The 15,703-nt window shown below is 32.5% G+C and overlaps 1 protein-coding gene across 11 annotated transcripts in view; it reads left to right on the top strand.

Annotated features, from left to right (window-relative positions):
• Positions 1 to 15,703, top strand: part of enc (R3H domain containing protein encore) — a 79,321-nt gene that overhangs the window by 52,426 nt on the left and 11,192 nt on the right. For 7 of the 11 annotated variants that reach the window (XR_013006773.1, XM_076411223.1, XM_076411226.1 and 4 more), the window contains 10 exons: positions 1,896 to 2,011; positions 9,246 to 9,475; positions 11,672 to 11,830; positions 11,888 to 12,093; positions 12,226 to 12,367; positions 13,218 to 13,427; positions 13,481 to 13,631; positions 13,693 to 13,821; positions 13,873 to 14,026; positions 14,078 to 14,319. Coding sequence is in view for 9 of the 11 variants with exons in the window: in XM_076411223.1 (XP_076267338.1) it covers positions 1,931 to 2,011; positions 9,246 to 9,475; positions 11,672 to 11,830; positions 11,888 to 12,093; positions 12,226 to 12,367; positions 13,218 to 13,427; positions 13,481 to 13,631; positions 13,693 to 13,821; positions 13,873 to 14,026; positions 14,078 to 14,319 (1,704 nt within the window). In the remaining 2 variants the exon portion in view is untranslated. Of the gene's footprint in view, positions 1 to 1,895; positions 2,012 to 9,245; positions 9,476 to 11,671; positions 11,831 to 11,887; positions 12,094 to 12,225; positions 12,368 to 13,217; positions 13,428 to 13,471; positions 13,632 to 13,692; positions 13,822 to 13,872; positions 14,027 to 14,077; positions 14,320 to 15,703 lie in introns of all 11 variants that reach the window. The other 4 variants (XR_013006774.1, XM_076411227.1, XM_076411230.1 and 1 more) reach the window with 2 other exon arrangements.

A 15,703-nucleotide genomic window follows, 5' to 3' on the forward strand; every position in this document is an offset into this window, starting at 1 on the left:
TTATGCTGGTGTACTATAATTTTGGTGAATGATTGTATCGATAAATAGATGTACCGACAAATACTGATAATGGATAGTATAAGTCTCAATGACAAACACTGATAATGATAGGCAATAACCGGGATGGTTAATAATAATATTAGTCCTCAATAGTTAATAACATTGACGGACAATCATTGACATACAACAAACAACCGTATGACATGTGCACACGGTACGAAGGGAAAGTAACGCACGACATACCAGCTTATATCTGAACACTAACAATAATGTGAGATCAAGGTAAAAGATGCGCGAGATCCTGCTATTACGGTCAGTGGTACTTACTAGGGTAAAGCTAAAATCTAAGTTGGATTTGTGCACTCACTTCCCCTAACCCCGACTCCGATGACAAGAAGGAAGTAGGAGCCGACAGGAACCACCTTTTGGTAGCGTTTATGTATACTTCGGATTGTCAATAAACCTTATTTACCACATATAACCAACAAACAACATATAATGGATAATAGAGATGATAAACTGTGCTATGATCAAGTATGACATGTGCACACGGTACTAGCTTACGCCATAACGGTAACAATAATGGACATGCAATGAGGTCAATAGAGATAGCGCGCGAGATCCTGCCACTAAGGTTAGTAGGCATCGCTAGGGCCAAGATAAAATCTCAAATAAATAAACAATACTCTATTGCTATTGTGCATTTACTTCTCCAGCTCCAGCTGTGATGAACGTGCAATGCGTACAAGGGAAAAACCAAAGACCACACGCTAGATACGCTGCCACCAAGAGCCAGCAGAAACCACTTTCTATTCGTTTATATATGCTTCAAGTTATCCATAGATCATAGCTACACGTCAGTAATCTGTCTCACCACTTTGGCGTTTCAGAGATTTACAAAAAATAGTTATAATTTATATTTGCAGTTGTAACCGTAAAATTATTATCTTTGATTTACGATAATTTAAAAGTCATGGGTAATATACGACGATTCGAATTAAATAATAAAATAGAGAACGATAAATGGATGGATAAATAAATATGTAGGGGATAAAGAATAGAGAATAATAAATAGATAACAATAAATGAAGAGTAATAAATATAAAAGATAAACAGAACATAATAAATTGAATGGAATTAAAAATAGAAAACTGGAATACTCTGTGAACAAACTCACTATTTGGTGAAACTCAGGTTGGGCGATACAAAATAGAGTAAAATGAGCTGAATAAGAAGATAGTGACTCTGGATATTACAAATGGCGTCTTCACAAACGAACTCTTATAAAATTCTAACGTCCTTTGGACGTGTTACGATATCACATCTGGCAAATACAATTCCCGAAGAAACATCAACAATGTTGTCGTTAATGATAATTATTTATGTTGCTACGTATTCGCAAAGGTCACAAATTCTACAATCAAAAAAAGAATTGGCAATCCCTGCTAGTTCATTTACATTGATGTTCAAACCTTTTTTAAATAAATATAAACGGCACAAAATTAAAAGATCTCGTATCGATCTACCAGATGGAATCACCATTACTGAGTACCATAAATATTCGGAACGATTTATAAAGTAAAAAAATAGAAAAATAAATTAATAAATTAAATAAAAGTAGTTAAAGAATTATCTTCCTCCTTTTCTCTCTCAAAATTAGTACAGTAAAGAATTCGCACATCTGTCTGTATTTTACTTTAACAATAATTATTATTTTCAGTCGCTAGTTTTTTTACTATCGACTATTTTGCGACTATCAACTGTTCCAACTATTTTCAGTCGATTACATAGTTCTATATATTAATCTTCTTCATCTTTCAATAAACTCTCTTCTTCTGTCAACGGACTTTTGAGTAATTCTTAAGTGCTACAATTCTTTTCTTTTTGTATTCCAGGCTTTTCGTCAGTAATACAGCGAGTTAACAGGGACATGCCGCAGTGTACTCCGTCCAAAACTACAATGGACGCTGATGATATTGAACAGGGTCCAGTTCTTCCATCCAGAGGAAGGGTAAGTGTATCAAACTCGGTCCTTTTTCAACTTTTACGTAATTGGAAAAGATAATTGAATAAATTATTCATCGAACTGAAAAGAAGCCTTTATTACTGATGATTTATAAGATATGGCCATAAAATAAAGAGACTAAAAACGCAAAAAAGATTTATAATTGAATTGCTAGGCTTTATAACATATGGCCTGAGAAGTCTCGGGCCTAACGGATAGGTGGCGCTATTTTTATTGCTTTCACTGCTTTTTTCAGTTAGTATCATTAAAAAAAAACTGTTAAAATGTTATGATATTCTACTCATAAGTTTGTGAGTTATGGTGCTAATAGTGGAAGTACTTTTGTTATTTTCAAAACAATGGATCAAAAACAATTTTGTGCTTTAATATACTGCTTGTTGGTGAGATAAAATACCGTTCAAGTAATGTAATGACTTGAAAAGTGTTAAATGAACGTTTGCTATTTGTTGACCAATGATGCAGAACGCAGAGGACGTCCTAATGAGGTGGTAAGACCAGAAAACGCTAAAAAAATCCACAAAATTGTTTTGGATGATCGAAAAGTGAAGATGCGTGAGTTAGCTAACATCGTAAAGATATCACAAGAGTGTTTTGGTTTTGTATTGCATGAGCATTTGACTATGAGAAGGCTCTGTTCAAAGTGTGTGTCACATTTGCTCACTGTTGAACAAAAACAAGAACGTGTTGATTATGACCAGTGTTTGGTTTGGTTTAAACGTAACAAACCGGAATGTTTTACGTCGATATGAGATGATGGATGAAACATGGATCCATCAGTTCACTCCGGAATCAAAACGATCGTCATGGACGACAACTGTTCTACAAAAGTAATAACACTTTTTGTTAGAGCGAGCTGGAATGATTGCGTGGCTCTTGATGGAGATTACATTGATAAATAAAGCTAAATTTGAACAACAAAGAAACGCGTATTCTTTCAGCACACGTGTTATATAAATACATAAAACAAAAATGTTTTAAAGTAAAATACTTTAAAAAATTAATTTTATTGTATTTTATACGGAAAATAGCGACTGTTAAACGGCGAGTACAAAACGATTCTGAGGGTTTAAAAGGCTCTAGGCGTCTAACTCATCACATCATTCAGTCTAACACAAACACGTGACCTTGTTCCTTCGGACTAACGTCGCGCGATATAACACTTCCCTCCTAAAGAACAACCAAAGGGATGTACGTGGTCGTTGTCCCGTCTGGGCTGTTTATGGATGTACTAAAATTATTTCTTTTGGATAATCTTCTGAATAGCACTGCATTTACCCAAATATATATGGATAATTTTCATGGTACATATTGTATGGAATGATTTCCCATGTCTTGGTGACTCCAGATTCCCACACGGCTGAGAAATTAGCAATCTGCCTTGGTGGTCGTACTAGCTTCTTTTTGGACAATTTAGTTCCAATACAATATGTTAGTTCACAGCAACTTCAATCCGCCTTTGGTACCCTTATACCATAAATTACGATGCTTGTACCAGGAATTCACAAACTAAGAGTATTTTTCAAAGCATTGGGTACATTCAAACGACTTTTTGTGACCCCACCCTCACCTGTTATAGTTTTGCCCGAGCTCCACTTGACTAAATCAAGCGATGCCGCGAGTAAGTGCGGAAAAATTGCCATTCCAACGTCATTCTGTCTTTTCTTGATAATTAATTTTATTCCGGTTAACTGAGTGAATTTAAAAGAGAACATTCTTATGATCTCCCCGGAATTCTACCGACTGTACCAATTATGAAATGTAAGGGATTTAAAATACAAAAAACTATTATTTTACTATACAAAACTACTATTAAGCTATTGATTAGTTTATTATAGGGAAATTTTTCTTTTAATATGTATATTAATACTTTTAATCAATAATAGCATTAATTATTAGTTCTACCACCTTATATCCTGATTCTATCTTCTAATTCTCTTACCCATTCAACTTTCCCATCAGACGAAAACAAATAAAAATTTTATTCGTATTTAAATATTAACTAAAATGATTATTCGGTCTATCTGGTATAAAAGACAAACGTTTTCTTTTATACACCTTACTTATAAAAGACTTTTTTCTAGTGGATGGCTATATCATGCATTTTTTATTATATTTCACCTTGTTTGCGGAGCTTTAGTCGCAGAATTTTCAACACATCTGCAATGAAATTCTTTTTTGGGTTTTGTACTTTTATTCTTGTTTTATACCTTCCTTCTGATGTTAAAAACCTATCTGATAGTATATCGTGCAAGGCTTTATTTTCGAACTGTTGAGTAATATTACTGATGAACATGATTAGTCGATGGTTGGAACATGGTATGACCTCTCCAAAATATTTGCATTCGAACAAACTGATTCAGATCTCTTTAGGACCCATAACGAGTATAATTCTGAATGTTAGCGCGAAGTACTTTGAAAGACTATTTAGTGCATCCCAATGCACTCGGCAAATAGTTAAATGTGCGCGATGACAGTGAAGTGCATAGGCTCAAACTCAAACTACCATACGAACTGATTAATAGACACATAGAGTGAGCTTTAGTAATCATTAGAATAAGTTAGAATAATTTTTAGAATAAGTTACGGTGGACTTTAAAATAAGTTAGAATAATATCTAGAATATGATCTAGATTATAGGTTGTACAGCAGATCACTTATTGAAGTGATCTTCTATATGTCAGGATGGTTATATTATATAACGAAAATCATATAATAATACTTATTGCCCACGGGCAGATTGTTGACGTTCTAAGAGATTAATAAAAAAAATTATTTACATTATATAATGACATGTATAAGATCACTTCAGTAAGTGATCTCTTGTACAAACTTATAAACTATATTTCAATAAAATTAATTTAATTGCTATAAACATTTTAGCATACACACTTCACTGGTATCACATATATTTAATTGGTTGGCAAGTGAATTCACATACACTGACACTTTTTCATACCACTTTACCCTGCCAATATCAATATGATCGAAATTTCTCTTTAAATATAAAATTGTCATTAAAACAAAGCTCCTCGGAGAATTGTTAAGAAGACTTAAGGGCACCAATGGTCAGCGAAAACATTAAACAGTTTGTGAAAAACATCAAGTGAGATTGCTCGCCAACAGTGGACTTACTTACCCGGAGATTGAAAAGACAAAAACCAGCTTAGATAAGATTTATGTGAATTATACGATAGTGTACACTTATTTGTAATATGTCATGTACTTTTTAAATAAATATAGGGCCAATTTCAAACCCAGGACGTAAAATAACAATAATATTCAATTAAACAGTATAAAATAATTGAATATCTTAAATAAATAAGCACAGAGATGAAAGTAAATGATATAACAACTTCTTACACAAGAAATGGCAAAATAAATAAATCAAATTCTAAGCGTGCGAGATCTTGATGTTTAGGTGTCGAGTGTTCTCAAAACATAATTAAAACATACTTTAGTAACCAATTTTCAGAAATAACTAAAACCAAAAAATATACTTGAAATATAACAGCAATCGGTGATAATCACGACAGATACTTCTAATATCAGATAATATTTAAATATAACACTACTAACAGTTATATTCGGACAGTTAAAGTACGGGTAATTAATTATGCTTGCGGATCATAGTAATAATAAATAATATCGATGAATAAATACACCGACTAATACTTATAATGGATGGTATTGATAATATCATTAACAATGGTAATCATGTTAGTCCATAGTAGTCAATAACAATGACGGACAATAACGATAACTGATACCCCAACACTAACAATAATGCGTGTGCAATGAGATTAAGGGAAGCAAACGTGCAAGATGCCACTGATGTTAGTACTTCTCGCTAGAATAAAGCCAAAATTTCAATTAAATAAATAAGCAATACTATATTGCTATTGTGCACACACTTCTCCAGCTCCAGCTATAATGAACGTACAATGTGCACAAGGGAACAAGTCAAAGGCCACACGCTATATACGCTGCCACCAAGAGCCAGCAAAAGTCACTTTCAGTGGCGTTTATGCTTCAAATTATCCATAGATCATAACTACACATCGGTTACCTTGGCCACTTTGCCGTCAGTTTCTGGATTATATTATTATATATTTACAGTTGCAACCACAAAAGTATTATTTTTAATTTACCGTAATTTAAGAATTATGAGAAAAATTCAATGATATGAAGAAATAATAAAATTGAGAAGAATAAAATAAATAAATGGACAGATAAATAAATAAAGAACAACAAATAGAAAATAATAAATGGAGATTTAATAAATAATAAATAGAAATTAAAAATAAAAAAATAGAATACTCTATGAATACTCTCTCAGGTTCGACGGCACAAAACACAGTAAAAAAACTGAACATGAAAAACGTAATCACTTTGAGTGTCGCATCTTCACAAATGAAATCTTATGAAGTTCCAACGTCTCTTGGACATGTCAAGATATCGCATCTGCCAAATACAGCCCACGAAAAGACATCAACAATGTTGCCATTCGTGATATTTATTTGTGTTGCAAGTATTCGCAAAGTCGACCAATTTCGCAATTAAAAAGAAGAGGTAATCCCGCCTAGTCCTTTATCCTTTACATTACCGTTCAAACCTTCTTTAAAAAAACATAAACGAACCAAAATTAAAAGGTCTAAATTCTATTCCGAACGATTTATGATGGTGTTTAAAAAAAATAAATATCGAGAAAATTAAAAACAAAATCAATTATTTTAATTATCATATAAGTAATTAATTGCGTGAACGCATACTAAAACTTATTTTGAAAAGCTAATTATAATTTGTCACACGGAAAAAAATTCGTACACCACCAGAAACCTTTCCAGCGTGTAAAACCGAAGGCGCTTTTTGCCAAGCAAAATATTTAGATACAGACGAACCATTCACTAGATTTTCGCGGATGATTCAGTATTATACCTCGACATTATCCCAGGATTAGAAGTAAACTTTCTAGCGATTGGGCAGAAAGGTAAATAAGCTCCGAAAATAGTCTTTTAACGCCTACCAATATTTCCGAATGGTTTTTTATTGTGGATATTAAACGTTGCGTTTTACGGGTCCATTCTCTTTAGGTATGGCTATTTGTGTATCGATTTTTCCAACAGTGATAGGTCTAAAAATCGAGCTTAAAATTGTCGTAAAGGTTTGGACTAATAATCAATAAAAAAATTATATTTATCATTTTTTGAGATATTTTATTCACAGCGTTCATACTAATTAGTGTTGGGAACTATCGACTGAAACCGACTATCGACTGTTTAGTAATTGACTACTTTTTACTATCGACTGTTTCAGTCGCTATTTTCGGTCCGACAAAAATGCACCCAATTTATACTTACATAGAACTTTCTTTTGTAAAAGTGAAACGCCCTTACTTTTTTTTACCAATTACATCTTGCATTAGATATACTTAGTACAATCTTAATTTACAAATTAATGTATTATTACTGTTCTGTTGTACTTGCATTAATACACAAGGCCAGTGAGGGATTAATACGGGATATATTAATAATAAGGGATAGTAATAATAGTTAGATAGTTAAAACTAAACTACTGAAGTTAAAGTTAAGAATACACTTATACATTATACAAGTTTGTATGGTTTGGTTCGCTTCAATCTTCTGGTTTTCTGCGTATTGCCCAGCTATCCTGCTTCCACGTTGTTGTGATTTAGCAACCTTAAAAATTGTCACACTCAAGCCATGTATAAAATCTCAAGTATGTTATAATAAGCCATTCGCTTAAATCGCTTAACCTAGTGGTTGCAACTGTATGCTATATATTCATATACATATATTTCCAAACCATTGAATCGATGAAAAAAAGAAAAGAAAGACACTAGAAATATGTATAAAAATGTCTGCTAAGTAAACAGTATATTTTCTTGACTTATAAGGAAAGAATTTTAATTTCTCAAAGTATTTTTACTTAAATTAGTGTTCGTTATATTACCAATCGCTCTTAATGACTCCGAGGGGTTGGAAACTGTTAATCTGTAAGCTTTAAATGCGACGTTTTAGGAAAATTCGTTTCAGTTTTGCTCCGAGATCGTATCAGTCAGTCAATCAATTAAGATGTGTAAGAATTAAGACAATATTTTCCCCTATGGTATGTCAATAGTCAAGTAGTAAGAAGTCAATAACAGTAATTGATTGTTCCTCCTAGTTCTTTACCAGCTGATTTTCAAACCAAAGCGTTTCGTGTTTGTTGTCTATATTATTTTTATTGGCATCTTGCTAAGGGTGGTCTAATGTTCTATTTAGAAATATCTATGTTTATACGCAAATTCAAATAACAAATATTTCGTAATTACAAGATTTTAAAAATTGGATTTTTAAAAAGCAATGCATAAAATTTCCGTAGACCTATTCTTATCTATTCTTATCTTGGCTATTTTTTACACTATTTATACCCTGTATCCTAACAGGATATGATTTACTGTTTTTATACATTTCATAAATTCAATTTAGATTAGAACTGATATCAAGGTGATCTTGATTCATCACCACGAAGCAGGTGAGGGCAGTTTTTTTTTTCGGTGAATTCGAGTTTATATTTATCATTTTTTGAGATATTTTATTCACAGCGTTCATACTAATTAGTGTTGGGAACTATCGACTGAAACCGACTATCGACTGTTTAGTAATTGACTACTTTTTACTATCGACTGTTTCAGTCGCTATTTTCGGTCCGACAAAAATGTACCCAATTTATACTTACGTAGATTTGTAAATGTAAATAACAATATATTTTATATTAATATAGCAGTATTTTGGAACGACATTTTTCAAGTTTGTTAATGTAATAGGGTAAAAAGATTAAAATTGTGAATGATATATAGTAAAATACTTTTCACTGATTTTATGGAAATAATAAGTAATATTTCAATTACTCTCTCGATTTTTGTTAAAAAATATTTCCGTTCGGTAATAAATAAAGCATTTGCTTTATTTAAAAAACCTCTAGTAGTTATTGTGCGATAATTTTTAATTATATCATGAATTTTTTTTTTCTATGATTAGGTATATATTTCATTTTTATAGTTAGGTTACATGTTCTAACATATGAGACAACATTGTATCCCTTTTTAATTATAATAAGATTATAGTCGCGAAATTACGAAGAAATCGTCGAAAGCAACGAAAAAATCAAAAATGACTTCCATAATATAGCCATCTATAAAGTTGTTTGTTTTTTACAGTCTACCTCCAAGTTGAAAGTGCTTGGTCGCAGTCATGCTATGCGCGAAGAGCAATCGCCCCCAAGAGAACCCACGGATGCGTCAAGTGTCGATCAGCACAGTCCGGGAGGACATCTACACTCACCTCCAACGTTGGTATTGAGCCCGTCGCCTGCGGAAGACGAGGAGGCAGGACTGGATCGGGTGGATAACGACGATTCGCCTCCTGAAATATCTTCTCCAAACAACAGGTAAGAAAATTTGTCAAACTAATTACACTGTGTGACGATTTTCTGTTGTTCTATGACATTGAATAAAACTGTTTTTTGTCAAATTGTACCTGCTGACCATAAAAACTTGAACGGTTTTTTTGTAACACGTACCATTTTAAAGTTATGATAAATTAAAGTACTATAAACGAATGAAGACAATATGAAAATTCTAAATTATATTTATTTATTTTAATGTTATTAATTTTATTTAAAAAAAATATATATATTTACAAATAGACAATGAATCAAAATAGCTCAGGTTTAAGTGGTCCATAGAAAAAATAAGCCATATATTATGAATTAAAATGACGAAATACTAACTTTTCCCCTTGTGAATCTGCTAACATTTTAGCATTTCATCTTCCTGGAATGGAATATGGAATTCTAAACACGTATTCTTATTTATGTTAGAAAAATTCTATCAGGTAGTGTTTAGTTCATGTGACTCGATAATCCAAATTCAATTTATATTAACCATCAAACCACGCCTAGGATGCACCAGCATTTGGATGTTGTAATTTTCATACCAATTGCAGAATCCTTCAGATTACACTGCCCAACAATAAAAATATTTCGGCTTTAAACGTACCTCAAAAATCATCATAAAAAACGTTAATTATTTCACCAACAGAAAACAAAACGAAGAACAGAATCTAAAAACTTAACATTATTTTTTTTTGTTGGGCAGCGTAATTTGAAGAGAAATCACTTATTCTTCAACTCAGTGTATTTTCAAATGGTATAAGGAATTTGTAATCCGAATGAACATATCACTAGAGCTTTGTATACTTATGTACAGTAAATGCTTTGAGAAAATAAGCTGTAGAACTTATTTGTCGATTTGTTCCTATAACAGCACTTGGATACACTCTTACTATATTTAATACATTAATTAAAGTAATACAAAAATTCGAGCTTATATAAGCACTTAAATACGTTTAAAAATATAATATTTCCAAGTACTACCAAAGCCTGATCAAAAATTATACAGGAGAATCAAAAATGCAAAAATTATGGGTATGGGATCTAAACGCCCTGTGCATAAATGTAATATTTACATCAATAACTAATGATGACCAAACGTGAACGTAAAACTACAATCGTTTAGGTAGTCCTCAAATAAGCGATAATATTTTAATAACATTGATAAACTCGAATGCAACAGTTCAGTCTGGTTGTTTAGATAATTAGTAAGAATCGTGTGACATGTGGTATTTGATAAGTTATAAGGGATGTTTATTCAAGTTATAAAATTTACAGATAGGGCGATAAAAAAACGATACATGCAAGAAATATTTTTAAAAAATGGAAAAATATCAAGACAGTGGTCAATCAAGATATATATATATATATATATATATATATATATATATATATATATATATATATATATATATATATATATGTATATCAATCTATAAGACTCTAACAAGGCCAATAATAATGTACAGAAACCATGACAAAAAAGGCTAAGAATAGAAGAAAAAATAAGAACCACATTAAAACAAACAAAAGTAACAGGAACTTAGTGCGAAATAATAATGAACTATAAACAAAAGAAAGAAGTAGAAATAGAAGACTACAAGACTAAAATAGATTAGCAACAATAAAGATGAAGGTGAGGGTGATTATTGAAAGTAAACTCTATCAAAAAACAAAAATAAGAATATGTATATCAATCTATAAGACTCTAACAAGGCCAATAATAATGTACAGAAACCATGACAAAAAAGGCTAAGAATAGAAGAAAAAATAAGAACCACATTAAAACAAACAAAAGTAACAGGAACTTAGTGCGAAATAATAATGAACTATAAACAAAAGAAAGAAGTAGAAATAGAAGACTAAGAAAAATTAAATGGCATAAAGTGATTAGGCCATCACATGATGAATAACAATAAGAAAAAATAAGGAGGAAACAAGATCAAGACTATTTGAAATCGATTTCAGAGACCATACAAAATCAACTAGCATTTAAAAACGTCTTCAAATTGTAAATAATTATAAATATATAACATGTAATTACAGTTAATGGGAGTTGAAATTCCAATCTTTATGGTTAAAATAAAATAAATATTAGATCATTAACAATATTTAATTAAAAACCCTAGTAAGCTTAGTACTAGCTAACTACAATATCTATTAAATCAACATTTTAAATTTTGGTGGTTCTAGATGTTCGTCACATTATGAGAACAGCAGTCCATGCGAGCGATTACACCCCACGGACCTTGACCAACCGCCTAGTCCAAAATTCCACTCGAAGAATGGTTCTAGTGACAGGTCGCCTAATCATAAATCTAGTCAAGCAGGTGAACGCGTGAGTTCGAGAGGGTAATAAACTTGTACTCATATCTATAAATATATTTTTCTAATAAGTAACGATTACAGGAAGAAGTACTGCGAATGTCAAAATCAGAACTGCATCAAATGCCTGAAGGAAAAATCAGCTAGCAGCAACCATAATAACAATAATAGAACGAGCCCAAATATGTTGTTTGTTAACAAATCTAGGGGGAAACTGAAACAGCAAAGTTCCTCGCAAAGTAGTCTTAGTTTCGAAAGCTGCACTGGAAATAGTTCTTGCTTATCTAGAGGTGAATAACCATATTATTAGATACCATTTTATATATTTAAAATGAGGCTTATAATATATAAACACTTTTCTCAACAGTTACACTGGACTTATCTAACAATGTTATAATCTTCTTAATGTTTCTCGATTTCAGAAAGTAGTTCAGATTGTTACACAGACACTACTGGTGTAGACCTGGAGCAATTTATTCCAGAAACCCTAAACAGAAATCCCAAGGACCGAGCCCTCATGCTGAGAATTGAGGAGGAACTAGTTAATCTTGCTAATGATAAGTTGTAAGTATCCATAAATTACAAACTATAAATTTGAGGTGTTTTAAATATAATTTAACTGCGTTAATACCTAATGAAAGCAGATTAAACAATTTTTGTTGACAAAATAGAGCCCCTGTATCATTTTAGTAATTATACTACAATACATAGCTTTAGAAAGTTTACAGGCTCTTTCTTTACAATCGTTTTACTCATATACTTCAAATAATATTCAAATTCAAATAATATATATTATTTTGAAAATAGTACTGAACTCACGTCACTCAAATTTATGATGCCATTGAATGAATATTTCTTGATTATATAAATATTTTTTGAACATTCCCAAAAAAAACTCCAGTAACTTAATATTTAATAGTATCAATACTTACCTCTCTAATGACTTCTACTGGTAAAAAGGGGCCCCCATTACCTCGTTCCTGTTCGAAATTTTTGACGTAGTCTGTTTCTGACTGACTATTTATTGACTTCGGCAAAGCGCCAAAATAACGTTTACCGGTTTATAACCTGTAATCATATTCACCAATGTTTTGAAGAATTTTGCAGACTTTTGACAACTGGACGAGTTTTGTAATGTAATTCGGTTACGTGCTCGGACGTATTAGACAGCATAATTTGAAGCAAACAACAAATCGTACTACAAAAATGGTATCGAAAAGTTGGAGGGTCGCTATAATTAGTGTATCACCCTTGAAGGGAATTATGCTGAATAAAAAAAACTAATTTTGCCAAAAAATGTGTTTTACTATAGTAGGCCGGGGACTTTTCAATTGACCTGTTATAATATTCTGGTGTCTATTCATAGTCATCATTAATCATCAACAAGACACCGTTAATTCTCGGTATCTTCCAGCCAAACCCACTACAAATTTCCGCCGATGTCGAGTTATCATCGCATGTTGGTCCATAGATGTGCAGCTTACTTCGGCATGGATCATAATATAGAACAGTCGGGTAAATGCGTTATAGTTAACAAAACGAAGAATACTCGCATACCAGACATCAAATTTAAACACCATATAAAAGAAATATTTAACGATGATCCCCCACGAAGGTACGAACTGTACGTTTTTCTATTCGATTTCTGCTCGATCCTGAAATCAAAAGTGTTCGCAGGTCGATTCTGAAGAGAGATTCCAGCAGTGTTGAGGATTACTGCTTCAAGAGTCCCGAGCGTGGATACAGCTTGGAAAGCAGGAGAAGTAAAAGTTTCGAGGAAAGAGAAGAAGAATACGAGAAGGCGAGGAGGAGGATATTTAGGCAAGAGGTTAGTTTTTTATATTGTTTAAGGAGATGTAGAAGTTCATCAGCGTTATCTATACTGTTAGATGCATGATGTTTCTTCGGATGAATTTGGTTGGTCTGACGTACAATGGTCGAGCACCGATAGTGATTATCCTAGATACAGGCTTCACCCGCCTGATTTCCAGAATAAGCAACTTCGGAGGCTTTTGAAGGTATTATGCGGCTTATCTAAAATTGTTACAAAAATTATGACAAACTTTCAGGTTCATTCGGAAGAGACCGAGCAGTCCTCGCGTCCCTGTGTAGCTAAGAGTTATAGTTTCGGCGGCTATGGTGGAAACGTGTCCATACTGACCAGAGGAGACAGTATTATGTCCACTCACAGCGCCCCGGGTGCTAGACTATTGACCAAACAAGGTACTTCTGAAGTAGATATGAACTCCAGCCGCTCAACGATGGTTTCGTTAGATTCTGGAGCGAGTTCGGTGTCGTGGAGACTGAGTCCCTCTAGTTCGGGATACAAATCTCAGTCGCAACTGTCGGAGTCGGTGACGCCTAGCCCAACGTCCACTCCCCATCCGCCCGGAGACGCCATCATCGAGGAAGAACACGACCGTCTAAATCGATGCACTAGAGGAGGTAACGCTGTGGTCTGGGCGGTAACCGATATGTCCAACGTTCCACGCGGCAGCATCATCATTAATCCTGAGGTGAGATCAATACCATACAACAAAGGTATTAACTTGTTTATTATGATTAGATATATATAACCTGTTTAATAAAACAGTGAACTCACGTCATCTAAATATGTGACGTCAAAATGTTGCCGAATCAATTTTGAGTTTTAGTTCATTTTGGCTTTAACGTATAACAAAATTGTAATCTAAATAAAATAATGAAATAAAAATAATGCGTATATTTTTGAAGAACTTAAACTCCTTTTACTACTTAGTTAATAATACAGCCACAATAGTTTGTAGGTTAGGGTTCTGTTTTATTATATTTGCATTAAATTTTTTTCCCCGCCACGTATCATTTCTCGTGGATCTAATCCACCTAATCAGAATTGTATATCTAAAGTAATGCCTTTCACTTTTATTGCCATTTATTTATCTTAGTTCTTGTTTTCTTTCGCTCCAGTGTTTTCTTGTCAAGTCATTTTGATATCACTGTATTTTTCGTTAGTTTCTTCTGTTACTACCTGTGGACATATTTCTTGATTAAACTAGATTTAATGCTCCCTAATCATTTGCCATATATTCCTTTTCTCTTCATACATTTTAATCAAAAACTCATATATTTTCTGAACAATTACATAGCTCTGCACAGAGTTATCCTATATTAATCATATATAGTTACCTTTAATTGTTTTCACTCTCATTACTCTGTCTCAGTAATTGTCAGCACTTGATCATAATATCACTGTCACTTTCTGAATCGCTATTCAAGTTAATAATAATTAATTAATAAGTAATTAATTAGTAATAACTAAGCAATTAATTTCCAATCTTTGTAACATGATTGCAAAATTTATAAATTTTTTGTTCTGTATGTGTGATGGAGTTTGTCCAAGCAAAGGTGTTATTGTAGACAATGCTTCTTTCCTCATTTCCTGCGGCCATATTGTTCAGACATCTGATCTACCATGCATCTTTTTTTAGAACTATTTCTACAAAAGTAAAGTATGTAAAATGCAATGAGGTATTTGATAGGATGATTTCTTCAATACTTAATTTGTAAATGTATTGCATGCCATTCCATTGTATTGCCAGTCTTTGTTAATTCACTTATTATGATATTTTCCATCAGAATACTATGGTACATTGTCTGTAGCAAAAACTGATGGTTCATCCTAGTCCTTTATTCCTCCATGATCGTCCTGTTTCCAGCAGGAATAACAATATATCTACAATGAATTATTAATAGATATTATGGCTAACAAAACCTAATCAAAGGCTATTTTAACAATTTCCTTTTTCTGCCAAGTTGTGTTATTATGCTATTTATTTATTTTTTTCATCTTACCTTGAGAGGCCCAATGTTCCATTTTGAATATTTATGTCTTGTGTAATACGCAAATTGAAACAATAATAC

Source organism: Rhynchophorus ferrugineus, unplaced genomic scaffold (genome assembly GCF_030347505.1).
Source record: "Rhynchophorus ferrugineus isolate W39M unplaced genomic scaffold, kcgeb_rfMv2 rfM8, whole genome shotgun sequence".
In the NCBI taxonomy this organism is placed as follows: Eukaryota; Metazoa; Arthropoda; class Insecta; order Coleoptera; family Curculionidae; genus Rhynchophorus; species Rhynchophorus ferrugineus.